Genomic DNA, 18749 nt, shown 5'->3' on the forward strand with positions numbered 1-18749 from the left:
GGCACAGCCACAGCAGAGCTGCTTCATGGTCTCGGCAATCAGCACCTCACACCCATGGCCACAGTGCGAAGGTCAGAAGGTCCAGACTTCCCACCACCGAGACGCTTTCACCTTGCTTGTGGCCGAGCTCCTGTCCAGCTCCCTGCTGTCGGAAGAATGCTGCGAAACAAATACTAATTACCCTTGCTGCAGCGCACTGAGAATAGAGGCACAGTTTGCTGCTAGAGCAGCCCATCGTCCAGCTCCAGCAGCCCCTTGCTTGGCCCCCCGGCACTCATAGGCAACACGCAGGTGGTGGCACCACCAGCCAGGATGGTCTGGCCGCGGCTGAGCGGCAACGCTGGACCTTGCCTCCGCAGGTTATCCTACTTCCGTGCCGATCACTCCCGACAGCAGCAGATACTGCAGCTTCTGCAATTGGCACAAGCAGCCAGCGATTACTTAAAGCCACAGCCCTTCTTTTATGAAAGGCGAGCCCCAGACATTAGACCCATCGATCTCCACTTGCTCCAACAGCGGACAGGTTTGTGAAGGGAACGCTGCCCTTCTCTGCGGATAATGGAGCTTATTTTTAGCTGTTTTGAGCTTGCTATACGCTGCTTTCACACTTAATTTGTTGATGCAAAAATAAGCTGTGGGAGGCCCGAGCTGAATGGGAGAACCACAGATACAGCAGCTTTGCTGCTGTCAAAGCCCAGGCTTATGTTCACAGTCCCTGCGCACGCAAAGAGCTTGAAATTCCCTTTGCATGCTTCTCCTTCAGCTAGGACACATTAGGAAAAAAAACCCCAAACAACCACCAAGCTCCAAAAAATCAGGTAGACTTTTTCATCAGCTGCTACACAACTACAATTCACAAAGGTAGATGAGTCTGCAGACTGGCGGGGCCACACCTGCACCTGAGATTTTCCCTGAGGAAAACCACCTTTCCAGCCAGTTCCTCATTTGCCCTCGGTCACTCTCGCTGCAGACTGAGCCCAGGCTGATGTCAGTGCTTGCTCACCAGGTTGCCCTGTTCTAGAGGTGGGGATACCTACTCCATGCCTGCAGAACAAATAAAGCAGTAAAATACACTGTTCTCAGAAAAAAACAGAGGGAATGGCCACCCAGAAACCAGTCATGTATTAATGTCTGACACAAGACTAATGAAAATGAGTGATTATTATACTCCACACTCTCATCTGCTGCAAGCTACAGGAAATTATTCTGCAGCTGAAAGAACTGGTTAGTAGGAAAGGGCTGGCCCTTTCCTAGAAATACTTACATTTTTGACCTTGTATGTGAAAGATCTCCTTTTAATCACTACAGTCTAAGCAGTCTTAACAGTTATTTGGACACTGACACACCGGTGGAGGCGTTCAGTAGCCGCATTACAATTTTACATTAACCACTTAGCAGCTTTTCACATTGACCGTGGGCTAAGACTGCAAACCACACCTCGCCCTCCACAGTAAATTCTCAGGAGAGCACAGAGCTCAGTTATTGAAAGGACTTGCTCTGCTCTTCGTTTTCCTGCTCAGGAAGGAGAGATGAGTTGTCTTGCTCCTTTTTAACACTGGTTCCCGCTACACAGCATCCGATGCTGAAAATGGGAATGCTGCAGTGAGGTATTTGAGCTGCACCTTAGCACGCTGGGATGCAGCCACGGAGTGGATCTGCAAGCAAATTAACTACCAAAGCACTTTAATATGCTGTGGGCTCCTGATGGGATTTTCCAAAGCATTTATGGTAGCCTTGTCCATTACCAAATTAGCATACAAACACATTTAGGAGATTTATTTTACTTTTAATACTCTCCCCATCTCCTTCTTGGCTTGCATATTCACTCATTCGTCATTCTAATTCTCAAAAAATCATCCTTGACTCTCATTTCTTCCAGCACACTCTACCAGTAAAACATCTCAAATTTTGCCCTCAGTCTAGTGCCTGGACAACACAGCAGATCCTTTAAAAATGCTAACATTTTGTTTAGTGTTTCCCAAAGGCCTCCTTCATGGTCCACACATTCCATATTTGTTTTTAGTTAAAGCAATTTGATAGGAAAAGAGCATGTAAGATCAGAATATATTAAGGACTGACAGAGGCTGAGACTAAAAACTCCAGATAAAATAGAATAACCCTTACTATTTTATTTTTTGTAATGCTTCTTGCTTTCTGCTGCTCTGAAGCCCTTTTGGTTTTTCTGGTGATGTTTAGCCTTGTGCCTCAACCTCCAGCTTGCCCATTCACAGTTTCGCAAACTGTGACAGACTGGTATCATCACCTTCTATTAAAGAACATACTCAGAAAAAGCTAGCCACAGAGAATGCCAACCTAAAATAAGAACAAGTAGTTCATATGGTCAAGCAGCTACAATAAGTAGTCAACTAGCAGTTAATTTAGCACACTTTTAGGTAAGCCCTGAGAAAACCGAAGCTCCAGGTCCCGAGAAAACTTAAAAGTTTCCAAGACCTGATATCTACGTGCAGTGAAATATCAAAGACCACTTGAATAATCCAGAAAGGGCCATCTTCAGTATTTGATTTAAAGACAGCCATGCATGTGCTTTAGGCTGGAATATCAAGTAATCTTCTAGTTCATGTTTTACAAAATTCTGGTTGAAAAATCAATACCAGAAATTGAAAGAGCAGAATCAAGTGGGAGCATACAAGATTGAGCAATTTTGGCATTGTTCATTTATCCAGAGAAATCTGGCAATAGAGATCATCCTCTCTTAGCTGTCAGAGACTCAGGGAGCGTTCTGGCACAATTTATGAGTTTATGCCAAGATCATGTAGATGACTGGGGTACCTATTTTTCTTATTTCAAAAGAATCTATTGCAGGTGCACAAGAAATCCAGTTGCGCTTTAGCCAAAAACACTCCCCCTTCCACAAACATGGAAGCTGTAGAAAGGAAAAAGAGCAGAGTTTGGGGGTAAAAGCTTTGCCACAGGTAATATCAGGGTGGTTCCCCTTTGCTATCAGATGATACAAAAAACATTCTCAGCATAGAAAAGGAGACTTGAACAATTCTTGTTTTGTGAAAGATTAGCAGTTAAAAATCCATCATTTTGAAAATCTGACAAGCAAGTTCAGGGGGATGTGTGCCTCACACAGCAAGGGCACTTGGGAAGGTGAGGTATGCTCCACTACAACTGGACGGAAAAAGAAGAGGTTCATCATAGGGGGCTGGAAAACATTACAGTTTAAAGATGACAAAAGTGACCAAGTCAGGAATGGAAAAAATTACGAAATTTGTCATTCATGTTTATGTTACCGGCAGTTACACAGCCCAGTTACAGGCTTAAGAGTATTTTTCCTGGCAACCAGCTATTTTTGCTACAGCTTGAGATTCAAACAGACCAGACTAGGGTCCTTTTAGATACAAACAAGAGTGAAAACACATCAACATCAAACAGTTTGCATGACTCTACTTTAAAAGCAGAAAGCTTTATAAAAGCCCACCTCTCAGAAAGAACAAAGGTACTTATATCAACCAACCTTCCTGGGTATGTACCTGTAACAAATCTCCACAGGATAAAGACAAAAAAAAGTCTCCAAGAGCTCGGGTTAAAAGCAGTTCTCAAGTTGGAACTGGTGGGTGTTCCTCAAGCATCTCACAGCTCCTTTGCAGATCCCAAATCCAGGAGCATGCAGGTTTATGGCAAACCGGCAACGCTATTTCCTTGAGAGGATGTACAACTAGCCAGACTAACCATTTCAGGTTTCCCAGCCCAGTCCCGCTGCTGGCCAGGGGCGGTGGCCCTGCTGTGGGAGCTCCACACCCTACCTGCAAGTCAGGGCTTTGAGAGCCTCAGACAGGCTGTGCCCAGCCCAAGAGCCCTACTCACCTTTTGCAAATTTTTCCTGCACATTAAGAGCTATGAGTCCTTCCACAGCTACCCTACATAAAGAGCAAACCATGGCAGAAACCAGATTTCAGGCATGTGTGTCCAAATAAGCAAACACTGCCCATCTGGTAGTAATTATCCACACATTACAGTTCACATTTTAAACCATCACATTCCTCCTGGAAACAAAATGCATACTCGTTTGAAGTTGTACTAAAGAAAGAAGAATTCACAAGAATCAATAGTGAAAAGTTCGCATTTATATGCAAAAAAATAGGGGGGTGGTCGTGTTTCTTTGTGGGTTTTTTTATTTTTATTTTCAAGCTACCACCTATGTGATAAGCTACCTATCACAGTGCCTGCCTACATCATGCAACCTAACACCTCTTCTAGGAGCTCTGTGACCTTTCAAGTTTCTTAGGAAGCTTCTGTCATTTAACAAAACCCTCTCGTTTAGTTTTTTCATCCTCAGCTGAACAGTTCTAGATCTTCCCCAAATTGTACTCGTGTGACACCTTGTACCTTCTACATAGCAGCAGGTTCAGAACAAGCCCCACACATTGCCGCGACTCAAAACTGCCAAGCACTAGTACACGGCAAAGGAACAGACTCATCCCACTTCAAGGTCCTGAAATATCCTGGGGAATCAGGTTGTGTCACAGGACTTTTCTCATGCACAAATGTATCGTGCCCACACTGGAACTTTCCCCTCTTAAGGCTGGAATGTGGCACAGGCCCTGCCCAGAGAAGGTGGAGAAGGGCCCAGGTGACGCTGGTACCAAGCACTCCACAGCACGCGGGCAGGCGGCTCCGAGTCACACGCGAAAGGCAGTGTCCATGCCTGTCACAGGCAGAACTGGCAGGTGACAACAGCTCTGAACTGGAAGGCTGTACATCAGCCTTCTAGTTACAACAGCAACATGCGGTGTAAAAACGTCAGTTCAAGAGTCAAACTTATGGAAGGGCATGATTAAGTGTCAAATATAAAAATACGATTATGCTTTTCAAAAAGCATTTTATTAGATCAGACTAAATAAAAGTTGTTCATAGTGTATGAAACAGAAAGGAAGCACTTAAATGTGTTTTACTGTCACACACAGGGTCAAATTGATTTTATTCTAGGGAAGGAAAGCCTGATTTTTGAAAGCTATTTGCTCAAACCACAAGCACTTACTACTGAAAATCAAACTTAGAGAGAAATACTGAGCATCTTTGAAAAAATATCAATAAATTACAATAAATTATGGTTATTTGCAAGCAGTTCTGTAATAAGAGCGCTTAGACCTTACAGGATTGACTTTGTATGGAAGAACAGATTACCATTTAATTATTTAATACTGGTGCAGTCTTAGTTGCTAACAGTTTTTAACACTGGATATACCTTTCTTGTCTTTGTCGATGTTCCTCTCAAAAAACATTAGAAATTGGAAGTCTATTCCATCCTTGTGTACACTGGTCATGAAAAGACAGGCAGCATCACTGGTCATACAGCAGAAATTGAGTCATGTCTTTGCATAAATTCATCACTTGTAGATCACTACCTATAGCCTGAAGGTAAATATGAAGGTAAACACCTATCGTCTGAAGGTAAAGGGCCACTCATATCCATTTTGCAGTATGACATTTGCTTTGATTGTTTTGGTCCTTCTACTACACTATTTCTACCAGTTCCTGTCTCTTCTTTCCTGGCAAAAGCCAATCCCTTCCAAAAAAAATCTTCTAATTGGAATTCAACAATTTTAGAAGTGACTTTTTTTTTAAAAAAAACCAAACTAACAAAACCCCCCAGACCCCTCATCTGCCCCCCACCCTTCCTTAAAAATTCCAAACCTTAAAATGTTTTTATTTTTTGTAGCACTCGGAGCTAAAAGCCAGGAAAAAACTGAGCCAAGTTAAGTGCATGGCAAACAAGCTTTCCTCATCCTGTTCCATGTATATTTTTGAATAGAGGAGTAAGGCTATTACTGCATTAAAAATTACATTAACAATCTCAAAAAAAAGCCACCACAAAATCTCCAGTGAAACTACTATTTCCAAAGTACTACTGGCATTTGTTAGTGTATGTCTTGTCTTCTTACCAAATTAAATAAGCAGTTTTCACCTTGACTTTTTACTTCAAACAGAATTCAATTAAGCCACAGACTACAATACTTATGAGATTAGCTGATACAGATTCACGGTAATTTCTAATATTTTACTTCTCATTTGCTGGCTACATTCATGAAGAATCATGAAGAATCAGATGCTTATTCCCTGATGTTTAGTGTGACACACTACAGCAGAGAACCAGCCAGACAGGATTCCTATGAGTCACTTAATATTTAACAAGGATCTTACACTTGCCGGCTCTTTATGCCCTTACAAGCTTTAAATGTGATGTTATCCTCTTATGGAATCTTTGCTTTCCCATTTTGCAGAAGTGATGTCCACTTTCATGCATTAGCTTTACAAAGTTAGTTCCAGGTGTAGGAATAAGGGCTATTTAACTTAACTAATATTAGAAAACAGTCTGTAATAGAGAAGTATTCACTTGCCACATAGAATGAATCCTTCCTTCCCTGTAAAAATTCTTATGTCATAAGAATAAGTTTACCCTATCTGAGCAATTCTTTATTTCTCAGTATTAATTTCTCAGTATTTAATTTTTTTTTTCTCTCGGTTAATTCCATATGAGTATGAGACAGTCTCCATCAGATACCGTGTAGCTTTAACAAGTTATACCGTCGCAACTTACGTTCTCACACCTATAAAATTTTAATCATCTTTTATAAAGTTCTTTGAAATGTCAGGACACAAGATCCCATGCTTAAGCACAATATTATAGTATTTGGTTTACATCATTCCGTTGTTAAGCCTGTTTAGGATTTCATCTGAAAAGGCAGCACAAAACAGAAGAGGCAAACAAGAAGCAAAGATGCTTTTTTCTTTCTTCCACTAACCCCTCCCTATGTAATAGATACATCTAGCTTGCTACTGTCATTAATTCTGCAGCTTGAAAAAAACCTGAATTAGGAGAAATAAGGTGTAGAACAGGACTCTCAATTGTTTCCAGCTGTAACCTATTCTGAATACCCAGATATACCAAATAAATTGTTTAACTGAGGTGTCTTTTGAAAAGCTACTTCCACTAGAGCCTATTTTCGCAGTAATTAACAGATTAAAATATTTTTCTGGATGTGAGAGCTCAAACACCAACCTGTTGCCAAAAATATGCTTGTCCATCAGCAGCCATAAGTTACAGAGCCTTGAGAATAATCTGGAATTTCCTTGCTTTCCAACAGCTACTGCTAGGTGCAAGGTGCCAGAGCTTAGGTTTGCTTTACACGGGGAAGTGACTGTGTTATTTCTCAGGCACTCTCCTTTATTGAACAGAAACCATTTGAATTCTTTGAATTCAAGATATCATCTTTTGACTTCTAAGTGACTTTTTTTAAAAAAACAACAAAACTTTAAGAAAAACAAAACCATTCTAAATTAAGTATCCTTATTCTCTCTTGCAAAAAGTTATGTCCATACTTTGGGAAGCCAGATTTAAAGAGCACAAGTATACTTCGGATGTAAACACTGACGTGAACCAGTCAAGTTCGATGTTATGTTCTAGAAATATCAAACTATAGATTTAACTCCAGGACAGCTGCTGTAAACAACAGGCTTGCCAACACATTTTGGATTTACAGGCCAAAAATATGACTGTTCCCAAATTCTTCCTTTTACTACAAGTGAGTTTAGTGATGCAATGCATACTTCTGGTCCTTAAGCTAGAAATGCATTTCTCATCCGATAAATATAAACATTTTCTGCTGATTCCACAAAGGCCAGGACAAATTTTTTCTAGAAGCGTGTGTCCATATATTTTCGAACATGGGCAAACCCCTCTCTAAAGTGCTAAGTAGTTCTCAAAAAAAATACAAAAAAAATAGTATCTCAACTCTTAGAGTCATCCACATCCCAGGAAATGCCAGTTATAGTAGCTCATATACTAATGGTTAATTTCTATTTCCACCTAGAAATACTGAAGTCTGTTTTAGTCACACAATTTCTAGCACATTACTTATGCTGCTTCCTGTGTCACATCCACAGTTAGCAGTAGACCCTTATTATTGTCAAGGCTCTATAGTCTCTCAAATGGCATCTCCCTCGATGAAGTAAACTTCTGGAAGATGTCACAACAGTCATTCCCAAGTAAAGTTTGAACTGTAAGTACCAGTCTTTCCACAACCAGGAAAGATACAACAGTGAAATATAGTTTCTGTTCATCTCTGTCACAAAGACCAAATTTGTAGCTTGCCTCTACATCAGAATGTGCTGACAGCTCTTGAAATGCTTAGATTCATTTATTAAAGTAGAAGAACAGAAATGGGTGTTCATAATAAGTAAACATTTTACCACCTATAGGGTTTTCTTTTAAATGACCTGAGTAGTTCTATATGTGGTAATTTTGCATTAAAATTCAAGTGTTAAGAGATATTATATGTCAACTCACACTTCGAGCAGTAACAAAGCTGTTCAAGTCACGCTAACAATACGTTTTTGCTCAAAAGATAAACCAAAATCAGATTTAAACCAGGCTAATACTGTGCTGCTAAAACAAACACCCTTCACCCCCCAAACATATAGGTATTTATACATGGCAGTGAGTTAAAGCTTCAAATTCCCCAGCAGCCTTGCAGGAAGCAGCCCCGAGGCAGGGAAAGGGGCTGAGCATCCCCCTGGAGACGAGAAATAGAGGCTTGTGAGGAGTTTCCATGACCTCAGTCTCATCAGCTAGTGATGTACTTTTGCAGAACATCAGAAAAACAATCAATCTGGAATTTTCCTTCCCAAGGGAGCATCTGGCTCCCACCCACAGCTGCAGACCTCTTGTGTACATGTTCCCACCCCAGCACTCGTGGTTCTTCCCTTCCACTCCACACCACAGCAAGCCACTGTGCAGGGACATACCCATAAACACTGGGTATGGACAGACCTATGAAACTAGACTCGTAATAAATTTTATTTCGTTCTGACTGGATGCTTGAACTGGCTCCTCAAGGCCAGGTGAGCACCAGCTTGCACAACATGAGGGCAAGGGAAGAGAGGGAAGGGCTGAAGGAGTGGCAGCCACGGCCTGACTTACCATAGACAAGCTAAACCATGTATTTAAAGCCTCTGTGACTGCACCTATTACTGAAGGGAAAAGAAATGAACTCAAAATTGTATGCAAAATTAATCTTTTACCTTTTCTTGCTATTAACTCAAAAACAAATTCCAGAGCTAAATGTAGTTGAACGGAAGACAGCTTTCCTTGGCACTTCATGCACTTATTGTAAATGGCTGATTTCACCATTTCCTCTATGCTGACACTTTTCCTTTTTCATTTGAACTTAAAAACCAGGAAATTAGCTATGAACTCCCACGAATTACTAGTGGATCAGAGGGAGTGCAGTAATCTAGAAAGACTAAGCTTGCTTTTGTGATTAGCCCACAGATGGATATGTTTCTAACTCCAGTAGGGCACATACAGCTGTCTAACAACAAAAAAAACCTCCCTATCGTGTGGTGTTCTCTCCAGCCACCCTGCTCATTGCCATCCAGTGTTCTGGATGCCAAGAGGGTTCCTATCTGGTATTAACCCAGTGCAATAGTAGCTCCTGCAAGGTAGAAAATGGGGTTTTAGGATTTTTAAATTCAGAAGAATCTTGGTAAAGGTAGTTAAGCACAGAAATTCCCTGGGCAAACTCTGATGGCTTGCATGTGAAAGTATTATCAGAGCCAGCCGTTAATATTGACAGCTCCAAGATAACTTGGAACAAAGAAGTTTGAGCTCAGGCAGAGTTTTGGGAGATTCCTGTTGGGCTAGAACACAGCAGCATTGCTCAATCTCATTTAACCCTTCAACAGCAGCCTCTCCACTTCATGCCAGATGGGCTGGCTGTGTTTTTGACAGAAGTCATTGCCAGCAAGTCCTGATTTCATTCACAGCTACATTCTGTTTCAAACGAGCTCACAAGAAGCAACTTTAAACTTTTGTGCAGAAATGCATCGTGACCTCTTGGAAAATGAGAAGGAAAGCAAATCCAAACAAAGCCAACAGCTGAATCACCTCCCAGTAACTTCAGCTTTGCAGGGAAAGTGGGAGAGGCTAGGGCAGGTTTTGCCAAGAGGCTGGGGCTGGGCTGCATGGTAGCCCATCCTCGATCCTGTCTCACCATCGCACCAGCTCTGATCACACATTACGACAGTCCATCCTGCTAACCTGGCAAAGAAATTCTCTCTCTTTGGCTGGGTTAGATTTCTGGTAGTTGCAAATTCAATCAGCCTTCCGAAAGGACAGACCAGCACCAGAGGAGCCTAGAGCAGGACGCTCCTCTGGTTACAATGAGCTGTTTCATCAGCTTATGCCACTGCACCGTGTCACTTCACACATGCTCTGCCTGGAGCAAAGGAAACACAGCTTTGCTGTTAAAGTAATCAGCCAAGCATTATTTATTTTATTCTTTTTAAATCAGAAAAGCTGAAGCTACTTTCAGCTGGCTTTGCAATAGTTATGAGCCCCTGCTTTACAGTTTAAACCCTAATTCCAAGTTTCTCCCCAAGTCTACACAAATATTTTGAAAACTACATTGAAGGAGTCCCCAAGACATACCTCAGAAAAAAACCTGCAGGCATTTGGCCAGTTGAGATTAAGTTAGCTATAACAGACTCCATGCCTCACCAGAAAGGAAAAATAACCAACCAAAAAAAAGAAAAAAAAAACCCCAACCCCCCAAAAAACAAAAAAAAAATCCAACCCAAACAATAAACAAAACAAAAAAATACCTCAAGTCAGGGAACAAAATCCAAACAAAACAGAAAAACTAAAGTAACTGTTCACACCATTACCTAAACCACAGAAATCCTACAGGACCTTTCCCCTGGCGAACTACCAGATTCTGAGTATTCCTTACAGCAGAAGGGTCCTTCTCACCTCTATGGTGAGTACACACAAGTAAGACGTGACTCTTGAGCAAGCACTGTCTTATCCTGGGAAAGGAGAGAACAACCTCAATACCATTAACTGGCATGAAAGTACAGCATTATGCCATTTATCCCATTTTCAAGTGCTTAGACTTAACTCCCTGCAATTACGAATTTTATACAATTTGACCAAAAGAAAATTTCTTTTCTCTTTCTGTCTACGAAGGAGGAAAAAGAAGGAAAATTACTAGTTTCCTCCATGCAGTTCTCTCTCCCTTTCATCTTCAACACCACTTCTTTTAAACTTATTTTTGTAAATAACCATTTAACTCAAATAAATAAATAAATACTGTTTAGACTAAGTCACCTGTAAAATAGCCTGGAAGAAGCAAATGTGTCTGTCAGTGTCATATTTAATGAGAAGCTTGTCAAAGTATTCCTGAAATTTTAAAAGCTGCAATACAAAATATTTGAGAGAATAATCTATGCCAAGACATTTAATTATCAAAGGTACACAAAAGGTGCTTATTATACAGCAATTAGAAGATTGCACAGAAGTTTAGAAGTGAGAATTTCACATATAAATTTCACAATTTCGTATTAGATGACAGGCATCCAAAAATCCTGTATCAAGTTGCTTTGAGGATCTTAGAACTAGTTTGGTAGCAGAGAAAGGCATTCTAATCAAGAGTTTAAAAAAACCCAAGCTAAACACACAAAACTGGCTGAAAGACACTGCTATTGCCCAGCTGAACCAGACTTGGACTTAAATGTAGTACTTATAGATGAAATGAGAGTGAGCAGATATTATCCAGCAAGAAGAGAATGTTACATTTCTGGCAGCATACTAAATCAAGTCAGTGCTTTCTTATATATCAGACTATAAAAATGACCATATATTGGAATAGCTGAAAAGAAATTGATACCAATCTTGGATCATAAACACAAGAGAAACTGCTATTAAAGCCTACATCAATTGCTGCAGTGTAGATCCCTAACTGTTATAATTTCCTTAACTTCAGATTTTTCTTCTCTCAGAAGTTTTCAAAGCAGACCACTATTTTCTAGTGTAATATAAAACTGCTTAGGTCATCATGTATGTCAAATCGACTAGAACAAATACACATTAAACCACGTCAGATTAATTCCACTCTAAATTCCAGGTACATTTCTAAGTTTTTTTTTCTAAATGAAGTGTTGCTAATTTTAAGACATCACCAATAATGCAGGATTCGATAAATAAAACCACTGTAACTCACACTTGATTCCGAAGAGCTCAAAAACATACCTACTCCTTGTATATTCTTCTACCTAATGTCAGATAACAGAGCAAGGTCATGTAGATTATCTGTTGAAACTAGTCCTTCCTACAAGGGCAGAACTTGAAGTATATACCTGGAAGGGTACTCTACCCCAAAGGAGGCTTTAACTACAAACATTTAAAAACTTCTCTTATAAAAAGGACGTGAAGCTGCAAAGAGGCCCAGTGACAGGGGTTTCATTTTTTTCTATCCAGCTGATGCCAGGAGCAGGTTTACTGCTACCTCCACACAAAACCAGAAATCACTGGAATGGAAACACTGATGTTATGTATTGGTACATTAATATTTTCAGAAGCCCTCGTTGAGAAGAGTTAAAAAAAATATATACACAATCAAAGACAAAACTGATTAGCTGTGATTTTTTTTACCTCAGACTGCAGGTGCTGGATCACAACTGTTAATGCTTCAAACTTCTGGTTACTGCTTGTCAGAAATTTTTTCAGCTGTAGGATGATTCCACTCTGGGTCTCACATTTTGTTTTGTACTGTGTCAACTCGGCTGTTTTCGTGCCAGATGAACGCACATCCGTGGAGGCTTGAGTCTGTATGCATGAGCTCTTGGGACTCCGCTGCTTGCCCTTGTCGACTGAAATAACAACAATAACTAATTAATATGCACTTTATGTTGAAGTCTTGCCAAAACTTAAAAAGACAGGTGCACAAGAAATTAGCTGTAAATTCTTATAAAAACTTCCTGAAATACTAACTAGGAGAAAGGGTTATTTCAGTAGCACCGCCAAGTTAATTTCTTGCACCATACCGGTGTGTACGACCATTTGCACGTCAACCTCACCTTCCTGTATTCCGTGGCATACTTTTCAGCATACTCTTCACACTGTGCTCTGAATAAACATTTTCATAAAATGCCAAACTCTGTCATTCTACCTATCCCATAACTTAGTTCTAATATACGAGCTGACCACTTGTGTTTGCAACATGGATTTCATACTTTCTGCACTCTAAAGTATTGCTGAGTACAAAACCATTTTCCCTAATTTATTTCTTCAAAAAGTTTTCATTGGGAACTTTCCTCTCTTCATCTCAGGTTTAAGCTTTATTAACTGGAGGTCTTGCAGCATTTCTTAATGTCAGCAATTTCAGTCACAAGGATGTGACTTTTAAAATGCTCCAAAACATAACACATTTCAAGTTTGCCTTGCCACTATTCACGGTCCAAGAATTACACTGTTGATTTAATATTCCTAAATGATGTTGCAACCTCAATCTCTTCACAGTACACAATCATGTCATGCCAGAGGAAACCACATTACATAATCCAGCGCTTGCCTCGTAAACACTACGGAGGTTATAGGTTTTTCTGCTGCCTTCCGACTGGAAAGGGAGCACAGTACTGCCGTGCAGATAGGGCCAGTCTTCCCCATTTGATCCCATGGGGAATGAGCAAACACTTTTGCAATAAAAGGCTGATGCAATACATAAATATCCCTTGGCAACTTAATGAAGACATCTAAGCAGATTACTCTGTACAGTTTCAACTTAACAAGATTTCTTCAAGATAAAGTGAAAAAAACCTGAGAGGTGAGATTAGGAGAAAAAGAAAATAGAAATATGCAGAAAAAATGGGGGGCAAACTAACCAACTAGTAGTAGTTGCTCATAAATGCTTTCTGAAGCCCAAGCAGGTTTGAAGGTTGACAGGTAACTTACTCCCAGTGGTGCAAGGTTCAATCATGTAACTGGAGATGGTATTAATAACAAAAGCTTTGAATCTCAGTTCACGTTAGTCTGATACGTCAACTGTTGCATTAATACATCAATCTTGCACAGCCTTCACTTGTTTTCAAAGCACTTGAAACCAAGTTTCCTGTTCAAAATAGCAAGGCCCCTCTGTGCTTAGGCAGGTATATAATTCCTCCTGAGCCTATTAATTTTCCAAATAAATCCTCTCTATGTAGTTTTTCTGTCACCCCTCACAGTTAGAGAATTGTCAGCACATTGCTTTATCACGTTCAGATGCTCTTGTGTTCTTGTAGATTTCACTACGTTTCTGCTCAGAGATGCTGACTGTTAAAGGGAGTATTTTCAATTAGAAACACACTATCTTGCAGTTTAATAGTGGAGCTGTTAAAAGGGGTATCAGTGTGATAACCCAAATCAAACAGAAAGCTGTATGGAAAACAAATACCAAGCTTGGCTGCTAGTTCTAGTTAGCTTATTTTTACCACCATTTTAAGTAATGTGAACACTTTTTTTCTCACAACACAGACATAAAATGTCCTTTGACTAGACCTCTTTAAATGAATGAGAAAAATTATATCAGATTTCCATAAGACTTATAGAGCATATTGTGTTTAGGAAAATACTGATTACCTTCTAAAGCTCCTTCAAAAATCACTAGAAACAATAATCAAGTAGAGAGGGGGAAAAAGAGACCAGAGACTAGAGAATAAACATGTACAGTCAGTCCTTCCCTGCCCTGCTGGCTCACATACTCCCACTCTCTCATATATTTCAGCTCCCTTTCTGAATGCTCCACTTAAAGAACTATTCTTGATTTAAGGGTACTGGGTAAATTCACTGATACAAATGCTAATGTCATCGTTAATTAACCATATGAAATTACTTTTATATTCATTTGTAGGACCCTGACAGAGCTGCCTTAAACCTGAACAAATGTTTGCAGACAATTTTTATTTGGACAAAAAGTTACATCACATACTGTTACCTAATGAAGTTATTTCATTTAAATAACAGCAGTACAACAGCTAACCACAAATGACACAAGACTCCAGATACCCAGTTTTCAGAGTTCAGTCAGCCTTTATCAGTTTGCCAGTTTCACACCGCTGCTTTTATCGTGATGTCCAGATGACTAAGTCTTTTCCTAGAACCTCATTTAAACATCCATCCAAGCCAACCCTGGATAATATACTAAAAAAAGCTGAACAAAAACCATCCACTAGAGAAATTCAGTGACATTCCTGTTGGCAAGTTTATCATAGATATGTGGCATGCACAGCCACTTCAAACGCTGAAACGCATTTCTCTGCGAGCATGAGCCCTCTGTAGCGTGAGCTGCCTCTACAGATTAGCACCAGCGACACTCCAGCGCTTATTTCTGGCCTACGTACCTCTGGGCAATGACAGATTGTTTCCAGATTTGTACAGAAGGCATGCTGTAATGTCAAAACAAAAGTCATGCTTTCATTAAAACAAAAGCATCATGAATTTAATTACTGATACGACGCATCAGCAACGGACTCTAAATTAAAGATAGTATTGGTTACCCGCCCAGGTCCTCCTCACTTTGGCATTTTTACTTGCCACCTTTATACAGTCAGACTTGTAAGGCAGAATACTCCATCCTTAAGTTACTGTTTGGACTCTTCTCCAACAGGCTTGAAAATAATGTACCCACTCTAGTTGAAGTGCTCAATTTCTGAAGACTAGAAATCAAATTCTCAAGTACCATGTGTAGCACAGTAACCAGACAGAATCACCATTCAAGGTCCTAGCCTTCTTCATACTGGTAAATAAATAAATAGATATAAAATTAGCAGTGATTTTGCAAAGACTAAGCCTTTTGATCACTGAATCATTCACAGAAGATTCAATATCTCACTGGCAAAAATAATATCCCATGACCTTGGAAAGTGTCCAAAAATCCTCCCACTCCCTCTGTAGTTGCTACATGGATGGGAGCAGTTAACTCCATTTCTTCAGGAAAAATATTAGACCCATCCCAAGCTTTTCCATAATACAAACTGTTTCCCATAGATAGCTTCTTTAGTTGATAGGTGTTCAGAAGTAAGAAATACACAGCTGTGTGTTAGGGTGTGTTCCATAAAATTACGTTTGAGTGCTGAGGCATAGCCACCTAGACAAGTACAATGTCAAGTGCTGGGCAATCTCAGAGCTTGCCTGGTATCACTGGTTTCCTGACCTCCTCTATCTTGTGCACTGTTGCTGGATTACCAGATGAAGCATCTACCATCCACTTTTTGGTTTGCAGAACCAAATTGAAGCCTTCCTTTGTTTACTGTGTACTAAGAAGGCCTGTGTAATAATGTCTACAGTAGACAAAAATTATTTTCTTTAGGCAAGAGATTCAATTTCTAAAAAAACCATTACAAATCTTAAAAAGGATTCCAAATAGCCTAAACAAACTACTAGACAAGCACAAGTAGGAACAACTTCACTTCTCCCCACACTTTTGCAGCCACCATTGTCTTACCACTAAGCACCTTCTTCTCACATTCCTCATCCAAACTGTTAGCTTCCATAGGTTTCTCAAAACACATGTGTGTCTTGTGTAAGCCTTTTTCAAAGAAAAATCCTTGCTCAACATTTTCTCTTGTAGGAAGATGCAGGCTGGTAAAAACTTTCTGCCTCTCTTCCATTTTCTGGAAAGCTTTGTCTACACATGTTAAATTCGTGCTCACTTCTTTGATCAGTAAGACCAAATCAGCCTGAGCAGTTAATCGAGTTTCCATTTCTTCTCTTACTCGCTGGATTTCCTCAAGCACAGTTCGTATATCCAAGTGACTCAACTTCATCTCTGCTTTGAGATCTTCTTTCACTTGTTGCTGGCTCCTCTGCAGTGCTAGCACCGTTCTGATTTCTTTTTGAGATGTTTCCAAGTTGTGCTTCAGTTCCTTCTGTCCAGCCTGCATCGCCTCCTGGCTAGCTTTCACTTCTGCCAACAGAGCAGCGAGGCACTCCATCCTGATCCCACGGGAGGTGCAGGACCTCTTCCAGCATCACAGCTTCCGAGCAGTCAGATACATTTGTGAGCTGGTAGTAGATTTCCCCAGATCACAAGAAAATCAGCACATAGATCTTGGTATGGTATCCCACCTCTGTTTACAGCACACTGCAGTGACAGTGCTAGGTAAAAGTCTAGTAGAGGGTGAGACAAAGGCACTAAATAAAACACTTCAATAAGCAGGGCTCTAGAGCTAGAGTTCCTTCTCGGGACTCAGCCAGAGCACTAATCAGTTTAATTGGCAGGTTATGCCACACCTGAATTTTTTAAAATCCTTTGCTGACATCACTGTACGTGGGACGTCACCTCAAAAGCCACTCCCAACAGTCATTTGATCTGTGCATCAATCAAAGTATGCCCAGGCATCAGTAATCAGGTTTGCAACACAGCCAAACATTCTGGAAGAACACAGAGGCCCTTCCTTTCCACGACAAAGGCTCAAAAGCAGCTCGAATTGCCTGCAGGAGCTGAAAGCCAAACAGTTCAACAGCACTTGGCTATTTCGATGGTATATTCAACAAGGTGATTACGCATCTGTCCTTCTGCTAAAGTTTACAGTGAAGGTTCACAGCACATCTGAGCATCTTGGCCATTGGCTCATTCCCACAACTAGCAATCCTCTTTTAGCAATCTTCAGAACCCAGACCCTGAGGAAGCCCTCTAGTCCACAACCAATAAATGGTTAACCAGAGCAATATGGAAAAAATGACTAATGAGATATTTGTGGCAGGTTAAGGAGACTAAACCTTTTAGCTAGTGGGTCTGAGTGTTAACTTCTCCCTTTAAAAGCTAAGGATTCTTACTTTTAAGTGCAGAGCATTCATAATATGTCTAGGCTCCAAGGAAAACCAGGTAGATTAATGACACCAGGCTGTTTGCTGTTTTGTTACACAGCAATTTAATTACCAAGTCACCGGATTCAGTTTGGAAAAAATGACCAACACAATGTAGATCTTGCTCTGCTGAAGGCACCAGTCTGCCTTCAAAAAGGCCAGCTAGTATTCAGCACAACACTCAGCATTCAGAGCTTCCAATGCAAGTTTACTGCTCACTTTCCAATTCACCTCCTGCACTGCTCCAGGCATACTCATGGGACTAGGAAGGTATTGAAGACATATGCTCCATGCAGAGCACCTTGCAGCTTGCAGGTATCCCCAGACTGTTATCACAGTGGTATCACAGCCCCCGGTGGACATAATGCCGATGGTGGAGCTTTTTTCGAAGTCTGTATCGGCTGCCACAAGGTGAGACATGAGTTTTCTGATGGGATTTCCCCAGCACAACTACAGGCCATAGGTGTAGTTTATTTCCCGCTCAGCCCCCCTTGCTCCATTTCTAGCTAGATAGCTACCCCAAGAGCACCTGAGCACTAACAGTCACATACAGTCACCACTAAGGACCAACACACAAAACAGACTGCAGAAGCTCAATGTAAAAGCTGAATCTAGGTAACATCTTTGACAGAAGATTTATATAGGTGAAGAAAGCCAGGCAGGAGCATTAGTAGTATTTCTGCATCTCTACAGCACCACCTGCACTAATACAGGTGTATCTCAAGTATCTTAACATGTTCAGTTGAGGAGAAAAACCTCCTGATTTCATAGACTAACAGAAGTCAAATACTGATGAGGATTTTTTCTCAAGAGTAAATTAATAATTAGATAGCTGGTCTATTTGAGTGGGATGTTTGGAGTTTAATTGTTTGGGGTTTTTTTGGTTTTTGGGTTGGAGGGATTTTTAAAGTATTTTTAAAGTATTTTTCCTGCTTTATGAAAACACAGAGACACTTTACATAATTACCTACCAGCAAACACAAAATATCCCTATTTCTATAACTCTATTATAAGAATAAAATCCATTAAGTTAAAAGATCTGAGAAAAGTACCATGCATAATTTTGAAGTTAGCACAGAAACTCACTACACCATAACAACAG

The 18749-nt window shown here is 40.4% G+C and overlaps 1 protein-coding gene across 4 annotated transcripts in view; it reads right to left on the minus strand.

Annotated features, from left to right (window-relative positions):
• MTUS1 (microtubule associated tumor suppressor 1) overlaps positions 1-18749 on the minus strand; it is an 86442-nt gene that overhangs the window by 16709 nt on the left and 50984 nt on the right. For 2 of the 4 annotated variants that reach the window (XM_009879310.1, XM_009879314.1), the window contains one exon: positions 12458-12675. In XM_009879310.1, the coding sequence (XP_009877612.1) occupies positions 12458-12675 (218 nt within the window). Of the gene's footprint in view, positions 1-12457; positions 12694-16283; positions 16774-18749 lie in introns of those variants that run through there. The other 2 variants (XM_009879311.1, XM_009879312.1) reach the window with 2 other exon arrangements.

This window comes from Apaloderma vittatum, unplaced genomic scaffold (assembly GCF_000703405.1).
Source record: "Apaloderma vittatum isolate BGI_N311 unplaced genomic scaffold, ASM70340v1 scaffold9322, whole genome shotgun sequence".
NCBI classification, from domain to species: domain Eukaryota; kingdom Metazoa; phylum Chordata; class Aves; order Trogoniformes; family Trogonidae; genus Apaloderma; species Apaloderma vittatum.